Source organism: Pantherophis guttatus, chromosome 1, assembly GCF_059756535.1.
Source record: "Pantherophis guttatus breed Tessera chromosome 1, ASM5975653v1, whole genome shotgun sequence".
Classification (NCBI taxonomy): domain Eukaryota; kingdom Metazoa; phylum Chordata; class Lepidosauria; order Squamata; family Colubridae; genus Pantherophis; species Pantherophis guttatus.
Window position 1 is genome coordinate 245,450,986 of NC_142063.1, and position 21,801 is coordinate 245,472,786.

General features: G+C 35.0%; 1 protein-coding gene across 7 annotated transcripts in view; it reads left to right on the forward strand.

Annotated features, from left to right (window-relative positions):
- The window catches only part of SOBP (sine oculis binding protein homolog), a 141,886-nt gene that overhangs the window by 80,360 nt on the left and 39,725 nt on the right, over positions 1-21,801 (forward strand). For 5 of the 7 annotated variants that reach the window (XR_015731392.1, XR_009621885.2, XM_034409106.3 and 2 more), the window contains one exon: positions 1,972-2,067. The exons of the other annotated variants lie outside the window; for them this stretch is intronic. Coding sequence is in view for 3 of the 5 variants with exons in the window: in XM_034409106.3 (XP_034264997.1) it covers positions 1,972-2,067 (96 nt within the window). In the remaining 2 variants the exon portion in view is untranslated. The remainder of the gene's footprint in view (positions 1-1,971; positions 2,068-21,801) is intronic. 7 annotated transcript variants of the gene reach the window in all.

Here is a 21,801-nt window from a genome sequence, read left to right on the forward strand (position 1 = left end):
CCTGTCATAAGTAATTTGGCCCAAGGAGGTTATATGAAAGAAACAGTAAATCACATTTATAAATTGAAATAGCTGTATTTGTCTGCTGGCACTGCTCTAGGCCATGAAAGTGTATGCCACAATAAACATTGTTAGCTTTTAAGGTGCCAGGGGACCCTGCTGTTTTTATTTTTAACATTCTTCTTGTCTAAATCTTGTTTAGCTACTTCTTAGTGCCTACTGCTACCAGGATTTAGAAGTTAGGAGTGTTTGTGAAGAATTTTAGAGATACTAATTTGTAAGGATTTAATAGAATTCCATTATTACTACAGAGAATTTTATTTTATTTTCCTAAAGTTTAGATTGGAATTAAATAATATATAATGATTACATTAGTAAACCTTTAGTTTTTGCTACTAGCCTGGAACTTCAGAAGAAGAGTATCTGTCTGGAAAACCAAAATATGTTTAAGTGGAAATTGAATTATTTGCTAAACTTTGGTACCCTTGATATTCCAATTCAAGAAACCCCTCTTTGCCTCTGTAGCTGGGGAATTACCATACATTTTTGAAAGCAAAAAAAAAAAAAAAGGTGGGGGGACATAAAAAGGGACAGATACCGGTATATTTTATAATGCCCATGCCAACAGAAGATAAATACTCTGAAATATGACACATGAAAATAGTTTACACAATATTAAGAAAACAGAATATCTTAAGAACTGTCAAGAGATAACTAGACAGGTATTCAATATTACTGTCACAGATCCTCTTGATTAATATAACATGTAGTCTTTCCTTCCTTCCTTCCTTCCTTCCTTCCTTCCTTCCTTCCTTCCTTCCTTCCTTCCTTCCTTCCTCCTTTCTTTCTTTCTCAAAGAGCAGGAGCCAGAACTACCTGCTGCTTGCTGTATGGCTTTCCTATCTATCTCTCTCCCCCCTTCCTTTTCCAAGTTCACTGGGTCTTATTTAAATAAGCTGGCCTGAAGCCAGAACCTCATCATTTTAATGCAGTGTAAAATGTGAATATGCATAATTATATGCAAGCCATATGTGAGGGAGACAGCTCAGCTGTGAATTTCAGGAGACCGGGAGAAAGGGAGAGTGAACAGTCAGGGATTAGATGAGATGAGAGTGGAACAGAGTGCAAGTGTCACCCAAATGAACGGTGTAATGAGCATGCTGCTGACACTCCTCCTTTCTCCCAATTCTCTCTTTTTACTTTAACTCTAAACCAGAATATGCTGTAGATTAGAAGAAATTGCTGCAAGCAAGCAGTAGAGTTGCTAATGGAACTGCATTAATTTATCCATTTAAACTTCAGCTTCGTTAATGAACTGTTTAGATCAAAACAACCCATAACTTTCAGTTTATATTCTTAAATATTTTAACATATTTGATTGCCCTCACTTAATGACAACTGGATTCCAATTTTTTTTACATAAAAAGAGAGAAAATCCATGCAATACAATGACTGTCAGAAAAAAGCATGACAGAAAATAAGACCTTGTTTCTTAAAATATTTAATCTGGAATTATGTTATTGGTTGACCATTTTCAAAGGGTAAAATACCTATAGCATATATGTAATATAATCCTTGAAGTACCAAAAAGAAGGGGAATAAACTGAAAATTTTAAGACTTCCAAGCCTACATATATTGGGAAGTAAGTCCCATTCATCTCATCGTGACTTACATCTGAATAGACATGAGTAATACTATGCTATTAAACACTCAGAACAGAGAGCTGAAATCCTTCATTTTGGGGCTTGTTTCTTTGCTAATCTTTCACTCTTACACCAAAATCTATTTGCATGTTTTTAATGGTGTAACGAGCACTCAAAAGTTCTAATACTGCATATATAAGAATTTTTTTACTACTGTTGTATATGAAATTCCCGTTTGTTTAATGATCTGAGCTGTTATGCATTTAGCTTATTCTTTTTCTTCCATTATTTCTAAGTCCCTAAATAGGCCATTATATTTCCCTTCAGGCTAGAGATGAAGATGGACATGCTGAAAATTTTCCCCAGCAGCACTATGCTAAGGAAACTCCAAGACTTGCCTTCAAGAATAACTGCGAACTACTTGTAAGAATAATATACTTACAACAAGTCTAGATTGTTACTTTAGCACAGTGAAAACAGTTTTTGAAAAAGCTTTTGTTCATGATTATATACATTATGAAGTATTATAGCTTTAAAAAAATACCATGTACCAGTTGGAAATGCTAAATCTGCTATAGTCGAACAGGTCTGAATTCTCAATTTACTTGCAAATCTTTTCTTATAGAATAAAATGTCCTTGTAATTGAACTGTAGTGCCATCTAAAGAATGTTTACTCAGAAGAAAGTTCCACTGAGTTCAATGGAGCTTACTTCCTAGTAAGTCTGCTTGGTATTGTAACATAGTCTTGTATTCCTTGAAAATCATTCAATGAATTGATAGTAAAACACCTTTAAAAAGAGGGAGGAAGGGAGAGAAATGATACCTAAACGACAGTCATTTTCTGTTCTCCATTTCTCCCTTTTTAAGTTTTAACACTGTCATTGTGTTTAGGTAACATTAAAATTCCATTCAGCTGCACTGACACATGGTCCTCCTTCTATACTTCAATTATTCCCCTAATATATTGGAAAAAACAACACTAAATCACTCTTGTTCTCTGTGGTGGGGATTGAGCAAATCCAGCAAAGCACTCAGGAGGAGCATAGAATGTTTACATGGCATAAGAAAGATTATAGCAGCTCAGCTGTGAAGACAGATCCGTTCGAAGGCAGGGTTAATTTGCTGTTCATTTTTGCGTTTGCCGCATGCAAAATAAACAGTAAATATAAATGAATGTTATATTTCTGTACAACAAAACGATTAGTTTTTAATAGTTTTGATTAAAATGTAACGATCGGTGCTTCAGGCTTTAATATTTCTTGTTTAGTTAAAGCCAATAGAAAATGAATGATCATTTATTTAAAGGAAGATCCTGATGACTGTATAATTACTATTCTGTTGATGTTTTTGTTTCTCTTCCATTGTATTTAATGCTTTAAAGGATCCCTATATCAATGGTGAAATCTGAACAGTTTGACAAAACAACTATTTTGCTAGGGAGTATAGTTTTGTTTTATAATGGGGGGAAAAAGGAAGATAGCAGAAATATAGCATTTTATTGAGAATGGTAGATGTTTTTCAGTAGGGAATTCCAGATTTTGTCCCTTTCTCTGATTCATAATATTTTTTTATAATGTTAATGTTTTAAAAATTGAAAGATAGACAGTTGTAGACAAGTGGAGCTATGCTTGACAAAACAAAAGAATAAAATATAGTACTGAGCTCAACATTATATCTAGCTTAGTGCTAACCCCTTTGATCTATATTATTGGAATAGTATCACAATATTATATGATTTATAATTTTATTGTTGGAGCAGGCAAGAATGAGAAGACTTACCCAAAATCATCTTTTCATATCTGTGTTTTAGTTCAGGAAGATCCAAGTTATATTTTGTACTTTCCAAACTGCAGCATCCTTACTAGTTGACAAAATGGGACTTAATTCTGAGTAAACATATATGGTATTGCACTGTTAAGCTCTTAAGAATTATATTTATTAATGTATTTCTCCAAACTGGAAATACTCAGTTCTGGTCCTATTGTTATTCCAGAATCTTCAAAGTATCCTTTCCTGGTCCTGCTGTTCTTTTTTATCTGCCTTCTCAAATTACTAGTTTTGCAAATCTGTATTTTCAACACATTTGTTCACAGAATGCTTCTTAAATTGCTTCTGTTAGGAATTAATCTTAAAAATTATTCATACACAGAAGCACATTACTTAATAATTAAAAATATAATTATTGACTTGCCTTCACTAAAATACTTTACAACAGTGTTTGGTCATTTGAAAGATTTTTTTAAAAAAACTTGGTTTTTAAATACAGTGAATCATTTGATATATTAATACAAGCTTCTTAGTATTTTTTTCTCTCAGAAAATTACATGAATGATCCATGCTTGGGAAATGCTTTCCTCCATACAGGGGAATTGTTTCAAATGAAGTAGTCAGAAATGCTAAAAAAATATTTTATATAAATATATGCTGTTGAATTTTTTTCTATCACTGGGTATAAATCATATATTTTAGTTGCATTTTCCAGTTTTACCTATACCAAATTAGTCTGTATATTTTTATAATTAAAGTATTCTTAAAAGATGGATTTTGGTCTCTGTCCTCCCTCCTATTTAAATCAATAGAAAACTCTTGTCAATTTCAGTGTAAGCCCTACTATCTACAAAATGATTATAAAAATATATAAATTGGGTGATTCTGAGAATTTACTTTAAGAATACTAAAGCCTTATATTTTCTTGAAACTCTGAAATATTTTATATTCTCACTGAAAGGAGACATGCACTGGAAAAGACTTCATGCATAACAGAATGCAAGAAAGAATCCAATATGCAACTACTGCATAAAAGCATCAGATAAATAATTTATTTGATTCTTGAAGTACCGCATGAAAAATATGAATCTAAAAACAGCTGTTACCTAAAGAAATAATTTTATTTATTTATTTATTTGTTTGTTTGTTCGCTTATTCAATTTCTATAGTCACCTAACTCAACCAAGTGACTCTGGGTGGTTTAAATTCTAAAATTATAAAGCAATTAAAACAATTTTTTAAAAAGCATAAAAACAATAAAAGTGTCCACAAAACCCAACAGCAGCTATGATGATTAATCAACTAATAGTAAAAGTAATGGTGCCCTTAACAGATTCCAAGCACCAGACTTTGTTACTTAGCCAAGTTTTTTAAAGCTTGCAAAAAGCCAATAGGGTTGGGGCCCTTCTAATTTCCAAGGGGAGAATATTACATAAGGCAGGGGCTACAGCAGAAAAAGTCCACCTTCTATTTCCCACCATTCAATACTCTTTGGCTAACAGAATCTGCAGCATGTGCAAGCTGTTGGATCGGGTTGGTAGAAACTCTTGAGAAAAGATAGCACCTCAGGTATCCCAGTCCTGAGTCAAGTAGGGCTTTAAAGGTGGTAACCAGTACTTTGGATTGCACCCAGAAACACACCAGCAGCCAGTGCAGCTCACAGAGTAGTACTGTTACATGTGCTCTGTAACTGGCACCATTTATTACCTTGGCAGCTACATTTTGAATCAGTTGAAGTTTCTGAATGCTATTCAATGAGGACCCCATGTAGAGCATATTGCAGTAATTTAAATAGGAAGTTACAAGGGGATAGGGGATGGTGAGCAGGCCTCCCAGTGCTTGAATGGGCACAACTGGTGCTCTACCCAAAGGCATGGAAGGAATCCCCTAGCCACAGCTACTCTTCAAGCAGTTGTGAGTCTAGGAGGACCCCAAACTACACAGCAAATCTGTCAGGGATAGTGCCACCCATCCATAAATTTTGCTATAAGAAGAAAGTAATTAAGTAGTTTGGTGGGATTGTCTCTTCTAATTAGCATGCTTGTGTATGTATGTATATATACTTACTATAGGTATCCAGAGAAAATAACTATGCTTTAACTATTGCACTTCCTAGAAATGTTTGATGATGAATGCCCTCTTTGACCTAGTTCTAGTTATGTCTTTTTAAAAAAACAAAACAAAAACATGACTAATTATAGGTTTGAATGCAGATCCATTCAAGCACAGGTGCAGATCCAATGTGGAATGTGTCCAATCTATTTTGGAAATATACTTTAGTTACTTCCCATAGTCTGCCAATTTACAGTGTCTGATAACTGAACAAGCATGGCCAATGGTGAAAGATGCAGAGTTACAATTTCTTTCATCTTTGTTAGCAATGTCATTTTGGATGATTGGAAACGTAAGAATAATGGTGAGGGACAGCTAAAACTTTAAATGAAGGAGAGATTTTTAAAAAATATTTTTACAAGTACCAGGAAATCCTTGGTGTTCTTTTAATGCACTACAGAGTAAGTTTTATAGTAATTTGTCATAGAAAATGGACATTCAGGCTCAAAAGTGCTTTCTTAGCTTCAGGCTTCTAAAGCCATTTTCCAGCGTGGATCTCTACAGCAAGTGGAGCCTCTTTAGTTTGGAAAATGTTTCTGCTCTAAGGTTGCTGCCAGGATAGATAGAAGGGATCAAGCACTGATGGAAGTTGTTTGTTAACAAGGTCCCAGAAGAACATGAATACATGGCTAGAATATTAAGATTCTGGACCACAAACATGCATTAAAAAACTTAATTCCTAAGTACTTGTACAGATTTCTAAACTTGTAAACTTACTAGTAGGAAACATATGTTTGTAAAGTTTATTATATCTGAACAGAATATATTACTTTGTGTTACATAGAACTTTACAACTTTTTTTTTTTTTTTTTTTAAAGCTTGATAGAATTAGGGGACAGAATGAGCTGCTGTTGAACCAATTCCCATCATGAATATGGCTGGGCTATTTATTAGGAAATCCATAGAAATTACAGTTTGGCTGCTGAAAATAGCCACAAAGAAATTCCACCATGCAGTTATTATGCTACTTTACAATATTGATTTCCCACTATAAATCCAAAATGAGTTATGTGCTATAATATTTAATACAGAACATAAGAAACCAGATATTATAGTTGGCAGTTAAGATGCTTGAATCACGGAGGATTCAGAAATATCTTTATGAATTACCAGTGAAGTCGGTCATTTGGAAAATTGGGTTTCCTGATGGTTAGTGTCACATGATAAAAATAGCAAATGAGTACGTAACAGAAATACTTCATAGCAAAGATTAAGGCAATCCTTGGGGCTTGATTCATTGCTAAATGTATTTTATGGATCGTGTACTAAGAACATTGTTTTCTGTTATTTATCAACTGATCTAAATCTTTAATAATGGAGTAAAATATATAAAAAAGGGGGCATTATTTGCAGGTGAAGAGAGTCCCAAGTTTGGTGAGCATGATTATAACTAAGCAGTGTTGTCAAACCAGTTGTTTTATGAGAAGAAAGAGAAGGAAAGCGAAGGACCAAAGCAGTGAAAAATAATGTGCATAAAAAATATTTCTGAGCAGTTGTGGAAAATTGCAACCATTTGGTGCATACTAAATAAGATAATGCATGCAAACTGCTTTTTGATATCCAAGTAAAATATAATTACAACAGACTGTTACCATTCAGGCTGAACCTTCTGGTACCTCCAAATTAATCTGGATGGCCAGTTCTTCGCTTTTCACTGAAAATTTGTCCCTTCGGCCCAGAATCATGAAGGATGAAGAAAGATGCACATGATTTTTCCTTTTTAACACCAGCAGGACAGAACTGGTGCTGATCATGAAACAGAAGTGGTAGCTGGGCAACCAGGCAACCTCACACATTAAGAAGGGTTGAATTCCCTTTTTGAGCTAAGAGAATCAAATATCTAGATACAGAAAGGATTTTACTGAAAAAAGATAAAACAGCAGAAAGCAACTATCACAGTCACAATATTCCAAATAAAATAAGTTCTGCTAGCCTACCTAATTACCAGATTACCTATGAATAAGATTTTTAGTTGGAAAAGCTGTTCAGAGTTTATTACAGAGAGAATGATTGGAAAGAATTGTGTGTATTGCTTTGTGGTTTTTAAACAAGGCACCTGCTTGCTCATTTTCTTCCTATTTTTTGAATATTAGACTATTTTATGAAATTCATAAAGTATGCAAAAAGTAGCCTCATTGAGGCAGAAAAAAATGTATTCCACTTTCATGCAAAATGCCCCTTATCTGATGATATGGCTCTAGCTTTAAGAAATTTTCAGGAAAAAAAATCTGGCAGTTGGATCCAAGCATAATCAAATATGGACTTCAAAAAAAGGGGGGTTATAATAAACTCAAAACAATAGGGTCTCATGGCAGGAGAAGCTAATGGGAACGGGAGCTGAAAATGTATTCTTTCACAAGGAAAGAGATAGTAAAAACACAGTTGCAAGAAAAATATGCTACTGTAAAAAGCACAGCTGCTGAATGCCAATGAGAAAGAAAAAGATAATACTATCCCCAAATCTGATATTTTTCAGCCTGAATTTATTTTTAAAGTGCTCATCCTAATTCCATCCTATGGACTCACAACTTTCTTAGTCTTCCCTTCTTCATGATCCATCCAGTCTTCCTCTATGTATTGTTCTTCAGTTCAACCCTCATTCATTCTCTCTGTACTGTATGAGCAAACCATCTCAACATATATCTTCACTGATCTCTATTATATTCAATTCATGCTTGTTTATTAGCCATTCATTCTTGATCCTATGTTTTCTTGTTTTACTTCTCAGGGACCTCATTCCCACTATATTCAACTTTTTATTTCTCCAGATATACCCATTCTTTCTTCCATATCACAAAATGGGTAGGAGCAAGCTCTTTAAACAATATTTTGAAATTCTTTTGACATTAGTTCCTTGCAATAGATAACATGCTCTGCTTCAGCACCTTTCAATCATATATGCAACATTTGTGTATCCCCTTTTTCATAATTAACAAATATTTTGTTAAGATATACAAATTTTTATACTTAGATCATAATCATAATTTGCAGCTTGAGACTCAAGCTCTGTTCTTTTATTTATTCAAAGTCTTCAAGGATTCTCTGCTCCCTGACTCTTCCACCCATCTTCATTTTTCACAATCTTACTTTGCGTTGGACTTCTTAACTTGGTAATGATTGAGATTGCTGTCTTCCTACTTCAGATCAACCAGTTTGGTAGGGCAGTGCTGAACCCCCTTGACATGTCTCAAAGCTTTGTGCAAGTTTGCTACTCTGAGTTCTCCATCATTGCCCCACTAATCTCTGATTGATACTTTCCAGTTTGCAGCCTTTATCACTTCTGTTTGTACTATAAGCCATGGAGAAAGACTAAGAAATACAAATAAGCAGCAAATTTTAATTCAAATCTTTTTTGTTTTCCTTTCTGGCAAAAACAGCTATTCTACAACATAAGTACAAATACATTTAGATATACCCAGTCATTTGGTAAGGTAAATACATCAATACCAAAATGCCTTATAGCTCTTGGGAGCATGCCAGTTTTCTATCAGGCTAAGCCCAAGAAAGACAATTCAGCCAGAATGCAATTCTTACATGCAATAGACAGAATGTTGCCCTGGGAGATTCTAGAGAGGGGCTATCCTAACTCTCTTCCTCTGTTTCCTATCCAAGTCCAGCCTGTGCTTCCTCTTGGCTTGCCTGCCTTCCTCCCCCCTCCCCCCGAATATGCTCCATCGTTCCTGGGAAACCTCTGCTTCACTGTAATCCATCACACCACCTCTTTTTTCATAGGCACCATCTCTCACGTTTTCAGTTCGCAATATCAAGGCAATATATCTTGATTACTGTTGCATACCAATACCATGGTGCAGTAAAAATGAAAAGTAAACCAAGCATAAATACAGTTTGGCCAAAACAATTTCAAATATAGGTCTGATAAACCTTGGCCATAGTCTTTTCAATTTAAGAACCTTCCCATGTATTTTGCAGTGTCAGTGAGAATTGTCTGCTTTCCAGCATAGACTATATTTATTTTATTTGTTTATTTTATTTTGAATTTGTATACCGCCCTTCTCCCTGAGGACTCAGGGCGGTGAACAGCCAAATAAAAATATCAAATACAAATATTAAAATACAGTTAAAAGATATATATAAATTTGGCCCCATTAATTAAAAACGATAAACAAAACAATTAAGAACACTTAAAAAATTAGGCCAGCCCGGCTTGCTGGAAAAAGAAGGTTTTAAGGGCACAGCAGAAGGCACTGAGGTCATGGATTCTCCTTATCTCTGGGGGCAACTGATTCCAGAGGGTAGGTGCCCCCACAGAGAAGGCCCTCCCCCAGGGGGTCACCAGCCTGCACATATATAACTTAAACCAGTTGAAAACACTTTAGCTTTCCATCAAATAGGGATCAGTTATTTTCAGTTTAGGATTTTTTTTCTTTGTTTAATCAAATGGTAACATCCTGGATTATTATATTTCTGTGTGACAGGAAAGATGGCCATTACAGTTTATGTTCTACTAACTGCTTAAAATTTAATGAATATCTCTTCCAAATTAATTGCTTTCTAATAGATAATCTCTTTTATTAAAAACATAGCAAGGATACACAATAAACAATAGAAGTTTTGATCCAATATCTGTCTATATTCTCTTTCAATTAATCAATTATAATCCAATAATATATAATTATACCTTAGGTAAGTTATTGGATGTCAAGTGTATTCATGTCCCAAGTGGCTCATGAACACCTTAATACAACACTCCTATAATTACTTTTTTTAGATCAGTAAATTGTTTATGTTGTTTCCATTCTCTTACCCCTTTTACTAAATGAAGACAAGAGCAGTAATCATTAACTTTAATCAATTGTAGCAATTAATGAAAGGAGGGGAAGGGATCTTCTTAAACATCCATTCTACATCTATTGTTTGGCATTTAATGTTAAAATGCATCCAAATCTGTATTTAAAAAAAAACAACAGTATATAAAGGAAGCCATAGACAATCTGAATGGAGTATAAAGTACATGTTCTTTTGACTCTTCGTCATTTCATTTCCAGGTGAAAAAAACCGATAGATATAAAAATCTTGTCAAATCACATCCATATCAAATCAAATCAAATCAAATTAGAACTGATTTCCATACAGTGACATCTTAAGGTTTGCATATCAACTAAATGAATTTGTTGATGTGTTAGAACACTATCTTAAAAAAGCATTCAGTTGTGCTTTCTTATTAAGGGTTAATGAAGGAAGCTACGGAAAGAGTCTTAATCCACATTATGAAATTATTATATTCCAAACTCAATTACCTATTTATAATTTAAAGTATAGAAGCTGAAATTAGACCATTTGACTGGCCTTTGATGACTGCAGAAGACAACCACATAAATAAGTCCTTTTGGATTTTTAAAAATCCTATTATAGGTATTTTGAATACAACCAGATATTGGAGTTTGAGGGGAATCCAAAACATCAAAGTGCCTGCAAATAAAAGTTTGCTTGAGCGGAAAAATCAGTATACTCTAATTGTATTTCTGAGCAAATTTTATATTTTCTCACCCCTTTGGGCTCAGTGTTAAAATACTGGAAGTAATAAATAATACTTCTGATAAATGTGTAATAGGAAAATGAAAGGAAAACTGAAAAAAACTAGAGAAAAAAACCCATCACAGCCATACAGTAACTTTACCAGCTGTACACTTCAATTTTTCCCTATTCCCTATTTTGCACAATGAAAAATATTGAAACAATGTTCTCCAGGTTATCCTGGTCAAGAAACAAATATATTAGCATACGACCAGCCAGCTCCATTACTTTATACTACTGTTTTTTTTTCTTAATTTCTTGCCAGAAAAAGGAACTATGTTATATAATGTGTGTCTAATTGGTCATTATCCTGCCTGCCTTGCACTATCAGAGCTTTTTTAAAATATAAGATGAGTTGCAGCGGCCAAGACCAGACGTTTATCCAACATATTATTTCCAGAACAGCTTTTCTTTTAAACATGAAAGAGGGCAAGAATAGGAAATATGATGACCTAAACAGGGATAGTTTTTGTGCTGCAGAATAGTGAGATCTGGGATGGTTGAAAGAGGAGGTGAAAATTAGATGCCAAAAGGCATAAATGTAAATGCAGCCAGTGAACCTGACTTGGACTAAATCTGCTTTTATAAATTCATATTTGATACACAGAATAACGAAGAGTCATAGCTAGCCTTGCCACATAGAAGAATGCTTGTTTGTTTAACAATACTAGCTGAATACACTGTTTCCCCCCCAAAAAAGACATCCCCTGATAATAAGCCCAATCGGGCTTTTGAGTGCATGGCAATAAGGCCAAGCGCTTATTTCAGGGTTCAAAAAAATATAAGACAGGGTCTTATTTTCGGGGAAACACAGTAGTTAAGGCAAAAATCAGTCCCATTTTAGGCATGAAGCCATCTGGGTGATCTTGGGCCAGTCATTCTTTTTCAGCCCTAGGAAGGAGATTATGGCAAACCATTTCCAAAATACATTGCCATGAAAACTACAGGAGTTGATCCAGGTGGTCACCAAAACTCAAATGTCTCAAAGGCATTAATAATAGTAATGGAATTTTAGCTAGTGATGCAGGTGTAGAACATCTCAGAAACACTGGCGTATGAGTTAACAGAAGGTGGCACTGAATGACTAACCTTGTCCATGAAGTCACCAGGAGTCCATTCAGTTTGAGGATTTCATTTTTCATAGGTTTCAGAACAACACTTCTGTGAAACTAGAATTCAGATTCCCAATTTTACATATAAGGAATCTGAGATATTCTGATATTTTACAGGAAAAATATATTAATCTGATGGACCCTATTTGACTGGTGTTTCTTCTTATATTACCATTAATAATGTGGAAACTTTATTATAACCACGTTGTAAAGGTGCATCTATGATGTGGTAAACTAAGAAACCCCTGGTTACGTCAGAATCCAAATAAAATGATGTCTCCAATTCCAGTTTTACTTCTTAGAGCAAAGTTGACATGAAAGGGCAACAGTATGAGAGATTTTCTCATCTGACCTAATACTTTTGATATGACCAAAATGGCATGGAAAAGTTACACATTATAACAACTCAGATATCCCTGGAAAAAAATGACAAACATGGTGTGTGTTGGACATACACAAATTCTCTGAAAAGGACAAAAATACTATTCCATGCCCAATAGAATTCTATGTTTGCAACTTTTGTAAAATAGGCGAGAAAAGGAAACTATAATTGGGTGTAACAACATGCAGAAAGTGGAGAAATAGTATTTTCCGTACTGCAAATGCAAACTTGAAAACTGGCTAAAGGCACTTTTTTAGCACATTCCAGGATCAAATTGCAAGAACAAATTGTAGAACTACTGTTGTGATTATGAATTAGAGAATGTTACATATATATTGATGGAATAGCAGTAGAAAGTATGTTTGTTCAGACTAAAAATTGAGGCTTTGTGAGGGGAATACTATTTATAGATTACATAATAGCCAAAGGTTCATGCTGAAAGCAATTTAAAATTCTTTCTGTTTTCAGTTTTTCAGGCCTACAGCTATATAATCTAAGATGTTTGTGCAAATACATTTAAATAGAATGTTGAGTGATCAAAAATCCCTTAAACCCTCTTTTAAAAGTTTTAAAGGAAGAAGGCCTTGTGATAAAACATTTATTCATTTTTTCCACACTGTGCTATTCCATATGGGTAAGAATAAAAGAGAGGAAATTATAGTGTATTATAAAGAAAGTAATATTGATGTTTGTGAGACTTGTCAAATAACGGTAATAATTCCTTGTCTTATTGTGATACAAATTTCAGAGTTATCATGTAGGGTAATCAGAATAATTCAGCAAAGCTAGGTGCCCTGAAACACTCAATTTATTTAGATTCAATTATTATAGTCATAATTTAGGCTTAAAACATATTAATATGATTTTACTGCTATACTTATGGAATTGTGCCAAACGCACTTCCTTTGGTTGTTATGCTTCAGCTATTTGCAATCTTCATTGCTAAACAGTAACATTTTGTAATAAAATATATTTTGAATTCAGGCAGTGAAGCCAAAGTTGTCATGAGGGAAATAAACTCAATTTATAGAATGGCTACACAATTTTACAATGCATATTTTCTTTTTAAAACCAATTTTCTGTGCTTGTACAAAATACTCTCCAGACATGTAGCTGTTTTAATCTGTTACCAGAACAGCAAATTTATTAAAGCTTGTTAAAGTTTATACGATAATTCCAAATATTTCAAACTTTATTATAGCCAATGCCAGTGTATTATGCTATAGTAAATTTGTTATTTTAAAAAATATCCCAAGAGTCTTTGTTGCTTTCTTTTAATATATTTGATGTGGCACCTATATGTTAACAACAGTAAAACTCCTATCTTACTGCATCAGTTAAGACCATCTGTTCAACCTTTTTAAACACTGGTCAGGAATCCCTGTGAAACGCTGTTAAATATTACTGAATATTACCTAATGTAATGTACCAAATGTTACTTTTGCAAAATCCAGAGAAGGGTTTTTGTATGGATGGTTTGGACATTCATTCATTCATTCATTCATTCATTCATTCATTTTCTATAATTATCCAAACAGCATGCAATTTGAAGTGGTGTATATGAATAAAAACAACATACAATAAACAAATAAAAAAGCCTGCTAAAAGCAATAAACATAAGGTACTCCTCAACTTATAAGAGTTTGTTTAGTGACTGTTCAAAGTTACAACGGCACTGAAGAAAGTGATTATAATCATTTTTCAACTTATGACTGTTGCAGCACCTCTATGGTCATGTGATTAAAAATCAGATGTTTGGCATCTGACTCATATTGATTACAGTGGCCTAGGTCATGTGGCCTAGGTCATGTGGCCTAGGTTGCAGTGGCCTAGGTCATGTGATCACCTTTTAGGACCTTCTGACAAGCAAAGTCAATGGAGAAGCCAGATTCATTTAACAACCATGCTATTAACTTAACATCTGCAGTGATTCACTTAACAACTGTGGCAAGAAAGGTCATAAAATGAGGCAAAACTCAATTAACAACTATTTCTCTTAGCAACAGAAATTTTGAATTCAATTCTGGTCGTAAGTTGAGGACTATTTGTATGTACAGGAAAACCTCCTGATCTGGCTTGTGAGGGAAAACAGGTCTTAATAAAATTAATAAAATTCTGAAAGGAAGATAAGATCAGGAGCAACTGAATCTCCAAGGAAAATTTTGTTCCATAAGCCAGAAATAATGAAAAAAGGCACATCTCCTGGTTCCTGCCACATTATGCTAGTTAACTGTCAGAACTCAAAGCATTCAGATCTTATTAGATGGGAAGAAATATTTGGAGACAGGCAGTTCCACTTATTAGCCTCTGTGACATTGAAGGCCCCAACCAACACTTTGAATCATACCCAATTCCAGAAGCCAACTTCAACAAGTATAACTCTTGAAGTACAGTAGTGGTATTTAACCGTTTGAAGCAAGAAGTTGTTATAATAAGTTACTTGAGTTGCAGCTTCTGGGTGGTCTTCAAGGGCAATCATGTGGAGCATGTTATAATGATGTAGGCAAGAGGTGAGAAGAGGATCTATGGCACTTAAGGAGTATAAGAAACTCCTGTTCAAAATGCTGCAGAGCCTCTACCAACTATCATGACCAAGGGCTTCAATGGTATAACAGCACTGAAAGTTTTTGAGTTCCACTAAAGGACTTAAAAACGAAAAGATACAAAGAGAGAACTTCATTTTTACACTTCATTTTTGCTTTACAATTCATTTTTGCACAAAGTTAAAATAGAGAATTTTCTGTATTTCCCCCTCCCCCCCAATAAATATGTAATGGAACATGTTAATTTTAGGAAAATAAATAAACAATACAATAGAGCAATGGTAATTAAAACTGTAGAGGCGGAATATCTACACAGTAATATTCCTAGTGTAGGACTGAGGCAAGGAAGTGGCTAGTGGAACTTCTCTATGTGTGGCAGAAATCCAGGTTAATAAGCCCAGATGTGAAGATTTAAGTGGAATCCAAGAGAAATTCTGAGCTGGCCTTATAACTTGCTTTTTCAGTACTGTCGTTGGATGGTTTCAGTAACTTATTTTAAATAAATATACTATTGGGTTTGTTTTATGTTTTTATAAAATTGTCAGTAGTGAGGAACATTCAGGCATATAATGTTTTGCTAATTCAGTTGTTGGAAGATGTCATTGAAGCAGAAACTGTTCTATAGTAATTCTCACCCCTTTATAAATATACAGGTCAAGCATAATGAAGGAATATGCTTTGACAGACTCAGCAAAGTCTGTTGCTTACAGCTTGTACCTTCAGATGCTTCCAAGTTCAAATTTTACTGGCACTTTTCACTGTGGTTCTAAACTTTCTTTTATACATGCCTAGCCTACAGCAACCCCAGCTGGTAAGGGGAGAAAAATACATATTTTTTCAGAATATTACTAGCCCCTGATAAAGGCAGACACTGAGACACTTCAGATTAGAATGAAATCTGCTTGAGTAAAATTGTAAACATCATTTACCATTTTTATCAGTTGTTTTTTTCAATCTGTGATTTTTTTTCAAAGAAAAATAGATTGAGTAGTGAGAAGTCTTCTCTCTTATAAAAATACCGTATATATTCTGCTTTCAGCTTTCATAATGGAAGAAAATGGAGAAGAAAATAATGAATAATTATCCACAAAATTAGTAATGGCCAAGAGTAAAATGCAGAATAGGAAAGAAAACTAGGGGATTAAGGTATTCATGGTCTGTTTTTGTATAAAGTTTAGTGCTAATTTAACAGAAAAACATTTACATGCTTCTGTTGTCAATAATACCTAAATGCATTTTAAATAATGTATGCAACTAGAAATATTCGTGAAAATTATCATAAAATGAACAAAATCTCTGTCCCTAAACTTGATTTGGTTTTATGTATTCCGTTCCATGAAGTTCAATAGTTGTAAATACAGATTAATTATTTAAAAAGTAATAGGATGGAATGAGATTCCAGATATGTAGTGTTTAATTATTAAAACCTCTTAATGGAATTTCAGCCTTAACATATCCTGCAGATTTTCCATTGTAGTTGGATAACTGCCTGAGGTTAACCAGTGTGTCTATTGCTGCCAAACTATGCACATTTATGCTGCAAAGAAAGAGTTTCCTTGCTAAAATGTGTATTACACTTAGTACACAACTTCATATGCAGTAATCATTTAGGGCTTTTTATTAAATAAATAATTCTTGAATATTCACTGTTCCATTCTTACTCTGCTGATATGAATGCAGAAAGGATAGCATTGGATAAATGCTCATTTGGATCTGCAAATAACATCATATATTAGCTTTTGTAATTTATTGCAGTAGTTAATGTGTTGATGTCCACTTTTCCATACTTTCTTTCACCACCTGCTAACAATATTGATTTAAGATTTAAAAAAATCCTATCTTGTACTGTTAAGTTATGAGTACATGATGCTATCAGACATTATGAAGGAGGTATGAAAAATAAATATTCCACTGATCTTGAGGGTGGGGGGATAGCTTTTGGGAACAAATAAGTTTGCTTCTCACTATCACTGACAACAGATTTTTTTTCTTTGGGCATAGTCAGACAGACTTGTTAAAAGACAAATTACCAGTCCTTGAGCCAGCAGAAAAGTATGCCAAAATAAGTTGTACTAACCTTATTGCTCATCACTATTAAGTTTCAGGCAAGCATGCTCTCTTTATTATTTTAAAGTGCAACAGCAGTCAGTGGAATCCTTTGGTGTCAGTTCTCACACTGGTACCATGTACGAGCAGAACAAAATCACAAATTATTCTTCTTAATATGTGATTAGACTAGTGCAGTAGGTGCTTAGAACCATAGATTTAGGTACCTTTCAGATTGTCCAACTGACAGGATGGACATACAGTGAGGCTATTTCTAACCTTCTACAAAAACATTAAACTCGTATCTAAAAATAGCAGTAGCATTTAGGCTTTTATACCACTTCACAGTGCTTTACAGCCCTCTCTAAGTGGTTTACAGAGTCAGCATATTGCCCCCAACAATCTGGGCCCTCATTTTACTCACCTCGGAAGGATGGAAGGCTGAGTCAACCTTGAGCCGGTCAGGATCAAATTGTGATAGTTGGAAATCAGCAGAATTAGCTGCAATACTTTATTCTAATCACTGCACCACCATGGCAGTAGCTGATTGACAACCCATGGAAGTGTTGGAAGGGAGTCATGGGTGAAGTTTGTTTGTTTGTTAAAACATTTATATAGTTCCCCCCACTTTTTTTAATATCAGACTATATTGGTCAGCTCCCAACTAACAATTGAAACAACATCAATAATAAAACAACATAATACATACATATATTTATTAAAACCACAGACATTAAAACCTGGCACCAAAGGTAAACTTCCACATGCAATCCATCATTTAAATTGTCTCATCCATCTCACTCTATCCAATACTTGGGGGAAAAGCCAGGTCTTAAATATTTTTTGGATGGCTAGGAGTTTAGAGGCTTGCAATATTTCGGGGGGAAGGGTGTTCCATAAGCAGGGTTGCCACAAAAAGACACACTTCCTAGATCCTGCAAGGTAGCAGTATTTAAGGCAGGGGTCTCCAAACTTGGCAACTTTAAGACTTGTGGACTTCAGCTTTGCTGGCTAAGGAATTCTGGGAGTTGAAGTCCACAAGTCTTAAAGTTGCCAAGTTTGGAGAGCCCTGATTTAAGGAAAGGAACTGGGAGCATGCTCAGCCTGTCTAATCTGCTAGAAAGGGTGAATGTCCTTAGGGAAAAGCAGTCCCACAAATAACCAGACTCTGTGCCTTATAGGACTTTAAAAATAATAACAAGCACATTAAATTGCACCTGGAAGAAAACTGGGAAACTGAGAACCAATGCAGGTTGCACAACAGAGTTTAGAAGGATAAATTAGGGGCCCCCATTACTACATACACTGCCTCATGTTGGACCAGTTGTAGCTTTCAGGTCTTCAAAGCCAACCCTTTGTAGAGCGTGTTGCAGTAATATTTTGCGCTAGTGCCATGGCTGTTTCTCCCACAGTCTCTTTCTGCTGAACAAAGAATTACAAAAGTAGCATGAGCATTTGGGAAGCAAAGTTGAAGGAAAAAAAGTCTGGTCAAGAATGGCTGGAGTTTGACATGAAGCCATGGAGCATTTGATGCTAGGTTCTCCAGCTATCACAAGCATGGCTCAGAGAAAATTAGTCAGAGTTTCAATTGTTTCTTTTGGCTTGCTCATTGTTCTTTATGGTCCTGCACTGCTTCCCCACTCCTTATAGCAATTTATCTCTTCCTTTCTAATGGAGAGATGATGAGAGAAAAGAGAGCCTTCATTCCAAGGGAGATACTATGATTTAGAGAGCACAAGAATAAGCCTACACTGGTACTCCTCCAAAGTTGTGGTACTTGAAGCATGAATGTTCCCTTCTCTGAATCCTCTGCTTACTGCAACTCATAAGATGTCAGTCTGAAATGAGCTTCTTCCACCCTAGCCTATACTGAAAAATAAAATAATGAAATTCAGGCATGCATGCCACCAATGCAGCCAGAGCGTATACAAAGTGGCTATCCATAACTCTGCTGCAGTTTGCAGCATAATATTAAAACATTGTTTACAGAAGATGTTTGTGCTGTGGTTAGGGAGACATGAGGCTGAACCCATTGTAAGTAATGCAGCCATGCTCTAATAACTCTGAATGGTAGCATAAATTCTGGAAAAGGATGAAGTAAATGCAAAATAAATAAAAAATCAGCATGAGAATATTTTTAAATTACTCTTAAATTAAATTTATTAAGATATTAACTTAATTTGCAGCCATAACTAAATGCCTACAGGACAGTATATTGTATTTGTATTAAAATATTATTCATTGGTCCCAGGAAATTTGTCTTATTTAATAAGATTGCAGTGGAGGTTTTTGCCCAGTGGAAATAGCACTAGCCTAGAGCAAAGCTTCAGGCTGAAAATGTAGGTGTCTAAGCAAGTGCCATTAGTGTATCCATCAACACATCCCATTAACATGTTTATATTCAAGCCAGGTGATTTGTGAACTTAGAGAAAGATGATGTGTAGAAGATGGTGCTTTTTAAGGTTTATTTGGTTTATTGTAAACATATAAAGAGATAATTGGATAAAGAATGATTTTTTGCTGTTAAAATTTCTAGCTTGACTATTGACTATTTCTATATATAAAATGTTAGCAAATATAAACAAAACAAAACAGACAAAAATTTTTTTCTGAGGAACTGGCAGCAAATTCAGTCATTTTGAATAAATGTTTTACTTATACTGGTATATATATATACACACACATATTCCCTATAGATACTATGCTATCAAGAGTTACACAGTTTAATGTTTTCTTATTTATTAAGTAGAGTTATTTTGTGAGGAAGTAATTTATAGTACACCTATTAATTTCATCAGCTGGAACAGCTACATTTAAAGATTTTTTTTATATATACAGAAGCTTTTAACATGTAATCGTTAAACTACAGGATGTTAATATTATTTAATAATTAATGGCTATGTATTTGCCTATTACATCCTGTCTTTCCTTCATGGACATGCCCTTTATCTGGGTTTTATTCTTTTTACATGCCTTTTTGGTAAATCAAGATGAAAAAAACTATAACTAGTATCTGATGATGCATATGGAGTAGATAATGAAAGTAGCCAGAAGCTATAGCAATAGCACTTAGATTTATATACCGCTTCACAGCACTTTACAGCCCTCTCTAAGCAGTTTACAGAGTCCGCATATTGCCCCAACAATCTGGATCCTCATTTTACCGACCTTGGAAGGATAGAAGGCTGAGTCAACCTTGAGCCGGTCAGGATCGAATTCCTGGAGTGAGCAGTGAGTTAGCCTGCAGTACTGCATTTTAACCACCGTACCACCACCTATATCTAATTCCGTAATGCTAACGGAATCTAACAATATCTACAATCTGGAACCACTGTAACTGAAGGGAGTTCAGAGGTGGTGCCATTGACTTCACTCTCCTACTCTTTGGAAAAGAGCTTGAAGACCAGGGTCTGCTAATTCTCACGGTGCTCTCACAAGAGAATGCAACCTTGTGGTTGGTACTTAACACCATAAAGGGCCTCTTCCTGCTTTTTTAACTTTTAATTTATTCTACTTGTGTTTATGTGGCTCCTTTTATTGAGATACAGTATTTCCATATAGTTTTTTATGTTTTTAATTGTGCTCCATCCAGAATCACACTGAGAGTAAGATGGGTGGTTTCTAAATTTGATTGATAAATAAGTAAGTAAACTTAACTGTTGTTTTAAATAACTAGGTCACAGAACTAAGCCTGTTAATTTATGGTTAGCAGTTTTTCGGGAGAAAAAAAAAGAGAAAAACCGCTCATGAGGAGATAGCTTATGCTAGACCAGGGGTGTCAAACTCTCATCGTCACGGTGTCATCACGTGACGTATCACAACTTTTTCCCCCTTCGCTAAACCGGGCATGGGCGTGGCCAGTGTGTGATGCATCCGGTCCGCAGGCTGCGAGTTTGACAATCTCTCTGCTCTGTAAGGGGGAAAAGGGTCAGCACAGGATGTGAAGTAGCTGACTATAATGATAAACCCTTGACTGAGAGAGAGATTTTGCAGTCATAAATGCATTACCGGTAGTCACAAAGTTACTTTCTCATCATTGACTCATAACAAACAATTGCTATGTGAGGCAGTCTCTAAATGATGGTTATCTGTGCTTCTGCTATGTAGTTCTTCCATATTGGTACATTTCCTGGTTGAATTTAGTCCAAAAATATCTAATCTCTGTTGCCCAGGTCCTCTCCTCAGCTATAGGAATAATGAAAGCAAAGGAGCTGTAGACTGAAAGTCTGCAGAGATTCTTAGTCATCCAGGTCATGTTTGTCCCAAAGGTGCTTTTTCAGGAAGCAACTGGACTTCCTTGTTGTTGTTGTTGTTTTGAAGACATTATGCTTCTCATCCAAGAAGCTTCTTCAGCTCTGACAGGATAGTGGGGAATGGAAGAATCTATATTCCTTACAGACAGCTGGTCATTTGCATCCTTTTAGAGGGTCATTGAAGCACTTGGAGGTTTATCTGTGTTCTCAGGGTCACCTGAGTAGTGCTCCTGTTCCTGTAGTCTGCAATTTTTCATCTGAAAATCCATTTCTACTCCCACACCATTCAAAGGGTGTTCATCCCAAATTGTATAGCTAAAAGTCTGTAGATCTGTAGACTGACTTCTCTAGAGCCCAAAGAACCCCAGAATTATCTTGTGAAATTATTAACGAGTGTAACTTATCA